We start from the raw sequence: 8,432 nt of genomic DNA, 5'->3' as shown, positions 1-8,432 counted from the left end.
GAGTTTGGAAGTAGCTTGTCGCAACATTGCCAGTGCGCACAATGAATTGTAATTCCAAGAGATAGTGTCTCCATGTGCAGAGACAATGTACGACCGCCAACATCTCGTGCTCGTGTACCGTGTATCGACGCTCAGCATCGTTCAACTTTCTGCTTTCAAATGCGATAAGATGTCATTCTTGGAGCAACACCCCACCAATAGCAAAGTCAGACGTATCGGTCTGCACTTTAAATGGTTGCCGACAGTCAGGCAACTTCAGCACTGGCTTCTCTGTCAAGGCATGTTTTAACCCATTAAAAGTCTTCTGGTAGGCATCAGACCATAGCTATGGTCTGTCTTTCTTCAACAGATCTGTGAGCGCAGCCGCAATCTACAAGTATCCCTTGATGAAGCATCAATAATAATTTGCAAGCCCCAAGAAGGAGCGCAACTTGGGAACCTTAGAGGGCGGCTCCCATGCTTGAATAGCTTCAATCTTCTTATGATCCATTTTGAGAGTACCTCCTTCCACAATATGCCCCAGAAAATGGACTTCCTTCTGGCCAAATAAGCACTTTTCTCGCTTGAGATATAGCTCGTGGTCCTTCAGAGTCTGAAACAAAATCCGAAGGTGCTGAACATGCTGCTCCATCAAGTCACTATACACCACTATGTCATCCAAGTACACGATGACAAACTTGTCAAGGTGCGGGTAGAAGATCTTATTCATTAAGGTCGAAAAGGTAGCAGGCGCGTTCGTCAAGCCAAAGGGCATGACTAGGAATTCGAACGCTCCATATCGCGTTACACAGGTAGTTTTTGGCTCATCACCTTCTGCAACTCTGACTTGCCAGTAGCCAGATCTTAAATCCAACTTAGAGAAGAACTTAGCCTTTCCAAGTTGATTAAACAAGTCCGCGATCAAAGGAAGCAGGTACTTATTCTTCACCGTCATTTTGTTTAGTGCCCTATAGTCGACGCACAACCGCTTTGACCCATCGTTCTTTGCTTGAAAGAGCACGGGCGCTCCAAAGGGAGCTTTGGATGATTGAATGATTCCTGCTTCGAGCATATCATCCAATTGTCTGCGTAATTCCTGTAGCTCAGGAATTGCCATGCGATAAGGAGCCATTGCGGGTGGCCGTGCACCCAGTATTAATTCAATCTGATGATCTACCTCACACCTCGGAGGTAGCTTCTTCAGCATCTCGGCGGGCATAACATCGCCAAACTCCTTCAATACTGGCGCTAAGGCCTCTGGGACATCCACGACTTCTTCTGCCTCATCTGTGGTGCGGATTGTGACAAGGAAAGTCTTGTCACCGCTTTTCATGCCTCTCTTCAACTGGAGCGCAGACACCAAGCGCTCACAAGGCTTCCCTGTCATCGCAGTAACCATGCAGGGCTGACTCTCACTCTCAAAGCTGACAATGTTGAGGTGGGGCATCGACACTGCCTTGTTGCTTCTCAAGAATTTCATCCCGAGGATGACTTTAAAATCATCCATGGGTGCGACTGATAACGTGATCCTTCCCTACCAGTTATGGATCCGCACTGGTACATCTCGAGTGACGTTGTAGATGACCTTAGCCTCTGAATTAACTACTTTCATGCGGCTCTCTTTATGTTCCCATTGTAATCCCAACCGTTTTGTTTCTTCACGCGAGATGAAGTTGTGCATGGCACCAGTGTCTACCAATGCCTTGGTAAGTCTTTTGTTGAGCAGAAGTTCCAAATACATCAATTCTTTGCAAATTGTCGGTTCAACAACGGTTGTGACCTTTACTGCATTCATCATCTTCATTGCGCCAACTGTTGGCTCCTTTACAGGTTGATCCTCTTCCTCACCCTGAACAACATTCGCAAATCGGGGTGCGCGGTTATCTCCATTCCCTCGACCGCGGTTTCTATTGGGACATGTATCCTGCCAATGATCCCCATGGCAGATGTGATAGTCGCGACGACGATAATTACCACCATGAAAGTTATTCCAATTCTAATTATTATTATTTTGGCCATCTTGCCGGCCATGATTCTGCTGGTTTCCCCGAACAACATTTTGTCCTTGGTCCTTCCTTCGATTGTCCCTTCGATTGTTGCGATCATTTCTCTGTTGTCTGCCTTCAAATGCAGGGTCATTCCTATCCAGCTCAATAAGTTTCTCTGCAACCGCAAGCGCCTCAGCTAGTGTTGCAGGGTCATGCCGAATGAGTTCTTGGTTTGCCCATCCTTGCAACCCGTTGCCAAAATAAAACAACCGATCCTCATCATCCATTATCTTCACTTCCAACATTATCGAAGAGAATGCCTTGACATAGTCATGCACTGACCTTGTCTGTTTCAATGCCAACAATCTTTTGCGGGCCATTTTCTCTTGATTTTTAGGTAGAAAGTAGTCTCGCATTTCCTTCTGGAGATCCTCCCATGAGACTATAGCAACTAATCTTCGTCGAACATCACCCAAACGACGTCTCCACCAGAGGGTCGCTTCATCCGTAAAGTACATTGTTGCGGTCCGCAGCCGATCTGCATCCTCTTCTATCCTCGCAGCTTCTAAAAACTGGTCCATCTCGTAGATAAAATTTTCGATATCCTTTGAGTCTCGCGTGCCTTTATACTTTGCAGGCTCAGGTAGCCTGTAACGTGATCTATCTACATTTGTCGCAACACCGCCAGTCGGGGCAGTTCTCAACTGCCGCTCTAACTGTTCATTCTTTCGTCGAACAACATTCAATTCCGCAGCCATGATGTTGAACCGACACAACAAATCATCAAACTTGGTGGAAAAATCCTCCACCGAGTAGTTAAGTTTAGTGGCAAGACTTTCTACCGAGTCTTTCACTCTCTCTACTGCTGTCTTGATCTTTGCATTGAGATCATTAAAAGCAATACAAGTTCCATTAACCAACTTATCCATATTGGTCACTGACCCAGTCAGCTCTGCCACATCGCGCGAGATGGCTGACACCCGATCATCGGCCATGAAGTCCTCTTCAGCAGAAACCATACTGCTTGAAGGAGTCATGGCAATCTTCTTTGGTGCCATTGTCACTCCCAATGTCGACAAGGCTCTGGTACCAACTTGTCACGGGCTTAGAAGCGAAGGCCCCCGTGACGCAGCTTCGGGTAATCACAAACACCGAAGGCAGGCCTTTTGAGCGCACAAGAACAGACAACACACGCGCACGAGCAGAAGCAAGAGTATGCGTATGCCCAAACACAAAGAGAGCAAAGAGACAAGGATGCAAAAAGCTTCTTTATAGATACTTGAAAGCAAAGTACATCAAGAGGGGGAGAGAGGGTCCGAATACATGAAGTTCTTAGGTCGTAAGGCCTTGTGGGGCACTCTAGAGTGCCAAAGAGGTATATACATCAGAGCAAAAAGGGGAAAAACATGGTGGTCTGGAACAATAAGGATGCCTGGGTGCTTAATATGCAAGAATGACTATGTCACAAGTGTGCGACAAAAAGAGCAGGCGACATGCCATTTTTGCAGATTTTTTCTATTGAAGATAATATATAAGATATACACAAGAGTAAATTGGAGTATTCCTGTGACACTAAGCTAATAAGCTGTAAATATTATGCTCATGCAGTCAGCTTTATGCATTTCAAACTGAATGTTCTCGACCCTCAAGAGGTCTGGTACAGTGGAACCAAGAGATGGGTGGTTAGGGTTTCATTCTCATGAGCATCAACCCCTTCCATTAATGAGAGCAAGGCCTGGGATAAGCCCTTTCTCAGTCTAAGCTTGGCGACCATAAGTACGTACTATCGGCTTAGCCAACGCGACTAAGTTTCTGATTCCGAGGGTGCTTTTCCCGCTGTTCATGAAAAAGAAAATGAATGTTCTCCAACGACTTCAATCGTTTTTACATGAATTCTCTTTAATTATTTGCATCTCCAAATAGGCTCAAATGAATCAATTAAAGTCACGTACCACCACCATGTTTATAGTATGTCCCCATGCAATGCTGTTATGTGATTGGCTAGTGTCACATATTCATGGCACTTAGCAGCTCCTCTGATCTCACTAACTATATATATATATATATATATATATATATATATATATATATATATATATATATATATATATATATATATATAGTCTTTGTGGGCGTTTGAGGCGCAACTGCGCAGGTTGGGTTTACTTGGACCCGACCCCATACCGACCCATACAAAACCCTATAGGGTCCGAGTATGGTGATAATAAGAAGACCAGATTAAAATACGAGTCTGGACTTGAAGGTCTGATTAATACATGAATCCGGGTATAATTTGTGAAATTTTATATCAGACTCGAGTCCACCCTAGTTCTCATTAAGACCCACAATTTTTCAATGTAAAAATGATAAAAAATATTATTTTACTGGGTATGGACCGGGTCTGGTCCGTGTAGTTCTTATCGGGTCTGGGTATGGTTTCCCTTTTGATGAGTCTGATTAAACCCGGGTCCGGACTCGATACCATACCAAAAAAATGAGGCCAGGTCAGCTTTAAGTTTCAAAAAGTTAACAAAGAATTAAGGCATTTTCTTTTCCTTAAAAAAAATTAAGGCATTTAAAAACTCATTAGTGTGTCATTTTCCTTAACAAAGGAAAAGAAGAGAACACATTAATGGTGTTTATCATTTTGTTTAATGACAATTAATCAATGTCATGAGTTGCACGTTTCATTACGGGTTGAGAGGTGTCACGTTGACTGTGGTCATGTTTCAGTTTCCTGTCCACCGCATATAGTTTGTCATTCGCTTCGACTTTGCGACACGGAGCACAAACTCTATGATGGCACGAGTGGAGTTCGTTGGATCATTTGAGATTCATAAGATTGGTTTAGGTACTTTCCATATATTGGGTTGTTTCTAGTGAATATTGAATTCAAGTAATTGATCTGTATTCCATTTTAACAGTTTAGTATGATTAACATTTGTTTTTTTAATAAAGTATTTATGAAGATAAAAAACCTGCATCATTTAAGATGTTAATATCTCATCTGTATGTTTATATATAGTTGAGATGGGTAAGGGTCCACATTGGAGCGTTGGATTATGAGATAATTTTCAGTTATTTTAAGTTTTTGGCAATTTTCTGTTATTTTTAATATTTATGTTTAATTTTGAGTTTTTTCTCAATATTATTGGGTAATCTTAGTTAAATTTGTAGCGGGAGTATATTTCTCTGCAAATCTGTCCGGGTTTGCATCAATTATGCACTTAATGATTTTGTTCTGGTAAGATACTCTCCTAAAAAATAACTCCAAAAGGAAATTTGTGAAGGCAAGTGTCAAAGAAAGCCAGGCCCCACTGAGAGCAGCTGCCGTTACCATGCACCACATGGTGCGTTCTGCGGTCGACGTGACCACTCACGCCTATGCATGCCCTTCTCTCATCCTTTCATTATTACTCATTTAGTCCTTTATTAAACCCCAACCAACCTCCTAGCCCTTTCCCCTCTCCTCTCCCTCTGTTTGCCACAAAGTCACACTGGTCTCGACGCCCCCATCCTCCACTTGGAGCACCCTTGTGTTGTTACTGTTGCACACGGGCTTAACGCAAATGGCGTCGTCTGTGGATCCACTGTTGTTGGGGAGGGTTGTTGGGGAGGTCATTGATATGTTCGTGCCCAGCATCCGCATCTCTGTCTGCTACGCCAACAAGCAGGTCACTAATGGCGGTGGCATCAAACCCTCGCTCACTCTTCACCCACCAACCATCCGAATTACTGGCCGTGTGCACGAACTCTACACCTTGGTACATCTCTTCTTCCTTTCTCCCTCTTTCTTTTTCTTCCTCTTCCTTGTGTGCTCACTTTTAGGTCATTATATATATATATATATATATATATATATATATATATATATATATATATATATATATATATATATATATATATATATATATATATATATATATATAGCTTCCAACCGTCTGCAGGTCCTTTTAAAAAGTATACTCGCATGTTTTTTTTTTATTTAAGTTCATCGATGAGATCTCTATATTCCATTTAGTTAGTGGAGAGCATGCATAGTATAAACAATTTTTATGTTTAAATGTATTTTTTTAGCTCAACAAAAAAAAAATCAACGGTTTGTTTTGCACTGAAAACTTGTTTAACTAAAAATCAAGAACTCGTGTTAAATTGATTTGATCTAAAGCATGATTTTCAATAAATAAGTAATGATCCACACATCTAGATCTTTGGATTAAGCAAAGAACACATGCAAGTACGCTTTTTAAAAGAACCGTCTCTCTGTATATGTGTGTGAGAGCGAGAGAGTGAGAGAGAGACTGAACGAGGTGCTTGCTAGCCCTAGTTGTTTCTTCTCCCTCGTGTTATTTCTATATTTCTAGTACGCCATTAATATTGCAAAACCCATGCATTACTTCTAATTTTATTGTGTAGGTCATGACTGACCCCGATGCACCTAGCCCAAGTGAGCCTACCATGCGTGAGTGGGTTCATTGGTATGAATATTCTTTTTATATATTTTTTTCTTGTTTCCCTTCTTTTTTGTTTTTTTTTTTCTTTTGGGAGTATTGTTGTTGATTTTGTAGTGTTTATGTATGCAGGATAGTGGTAGATATTCCTGGAGCTACCGGTCCTTCTCAAGGTATTAAGTTTTTTCTGTTGATTTTTTTTATAGCACATGACAAGCAGGTTAGCAAGAGGAAGTTGGACTGTTTGCTCGTTTGATTAATTCATGTGCATTGGTGACATTCAAACAATGCAATGCACAATTTGCATAACATTTCTTTTATACTTGATGAAATCGATTCCAGATCTGGAGATTTCTAACTTTGCATATTTTAATAGATGAAAGATCCAACATCTATGATTGTCAGAAGAAAAGGAAACAAAAAAAAGATGTATCATCCAGAGAGAGAGAGATTTTATTTGGTTTTAACGCTTTGTTGTGGACGTTGGCAGGGAGGGTGGTTCTGCCGTACATGGGCCCGCGGCCACCAATTGGGATACACAGGTACGTGTTTGTGCTGTTTCGACAGCAAGGCCCGGCGACGACGTTGACTGCGCCACCCACACGGGCAAACTTCAACACGAGGGCATTCGCTGCACAGCATGGGCTGGGTTTTCCCGTTGCTGCTGTTTACTTCAACGCCCACAAGGAGCCTGCAAATAAGAAGCACTAAAAGTTTTGCTATAATATTTGCATCCCCCTGTCTATGTTCACTTTTTTTTTTTGTGATATCGTTTAAGCTGCTGCTGCTTTGGTTTTCCCTCCCTAATTACTTCATAGTCTTAGTTTTTGCCTCTTGTAACGCAAACTTATGTTTGGAACTTCGGGTTGATATCTGTGTCTCTTTTACTATTCTTAGTTAGTAGTTAATTCTTTCTGTGCCACATCTCTTTACTGCCCTCCATCTCAGAATCTGGATTTGGGAGAGGTTGTTGAGTGCACTTGAGTCCGTCTGATGCGATTCATGTCAAGTGGTATCATGCGCACTTGAGTATGCGCTTCTGCTTATTAGGCTACGTCCACAGTGAAGGGGAGCAGCTGTGTACACACTGAGGTCACCGTACATCAGAGATACATATAGAGAGAAGACGGAATACAATGGGAAAGAGAGAGACTTGAGGGGCAAGGAATCGGGTGGTTACGGAGACAACGATAACCACGTAGAGAGGCCACGAATAAGAAAATCCAGCATGCTCCCGCTCAAGTTGGGAGCGCTAATGTTGAGGTTGTAGGACGCAACCTCTCCCGGGATCATATGCGGAGACTTGCTGCCTATGTATGATTCACGCGCATGAGACTCAAAGTCTTTGTATTTTGTTCAGAAGCCTCCTCACAAGAGTTTATAGTTTCTGATGCACTCTGGCCTGAGCTGTTGCAGATCCACAGCAGTGCTTACCGCATGCAAGTGTTGGTGCAGTCGGTGACGGCTGTGCAAGAACGTGCGCATAGACGCTGCTCCTCGCTCAAGGGCGCATTAAGTGTTACAGGCGTGCAACGGTTCTGCATCGCTCGCTGTGTGCGGCTATCCCGCACAAACGTGCAGAGGCTCTGCTTTGTCGAGCATGGATGCGGTGTCTTGAACACGCGCGTGCGGATGTTGCACACAGTAGTGCTGCGGTTATGCGGTGTCAAGCACGGTCCAGCAGAAATGATGCTCTAAGGTAATCGACTAGTTCTGCGCACACACTCACTCAACGTGATGCTATGCTATGCAGGATTTGAATGATTATGCACAGGCGTGCGAGGACAGTTGATCGGCACTGACGCACACAACGTGCGATCACAGGCTTGATCGGTCAGATCCGCTACTGCAAGAATATGTAGATGATGATCAACTCTCTAGATCTTCGGCACAACTAGATTGCAAGTCAATGCACTTAGTTGTAGGGAGATCACAGGCGAGCTAGAGCCTATAGGCCTCCGGATGCTTCTGCAGCTAGCGCACAAATTGCAGATTGTGTTGCGGCTGGCTAGAT

The 8,432-nt window shown here is 43.1% G+C and overlaps 1 protein-coding gene across 1 annotated transcript; it reads left to right on the top strand.

The window, feature by feature from the left end:
* The first annotated feature begins 5,533 nt into the window (after positions 1 to 5,533).
* On the top strand, positions 5,534 to 7,168 carry LOC149846480 (protein MOTHER of FT and TFL1-like). The gene is made up of 4 exons (XM_089998022.1): positions 5,534 to 5,731; positions 6,384 to 6,445; positions 6,551 to 6,591; positions 6,909 to 7,168. The coding sequence occupies exons 1-4, from the start codon at positions 5,537 to 5,539 to the stop codon at positions 7,127 to 7,129; spliced, it is 519 nt and encodes a 172-aa protein (XP_089854148.1). The 5' UTR covers positions 5,534 to 5,536; the 3' UTR covers positions 7,130 to 7,168.
* The last annotated feature ends 1,264 nt before the right edge of the window (positions 7,169 to 8,432 follow it).

The sequence above is a fragment of the Nuphar pumila genome, chromosome 2, assembly GCF_984573655.1.
Source record: "Nuphar pumila chromosome 2, dmNupPumi1.hap1.1, whole genome shotgun sequence".
Taxonomy (NCBI): Eukaryota; Viridiplantae; Streptophyta; class Magnoliopsida; order Nymphaeales; family Nymphaeaceae; genus Nuphar; species Nuphar pumila.
Note: the sequence above shows the minus strand (reverse complement) of the source record. Positions and strands in the feature narration are given on the sequence as shown.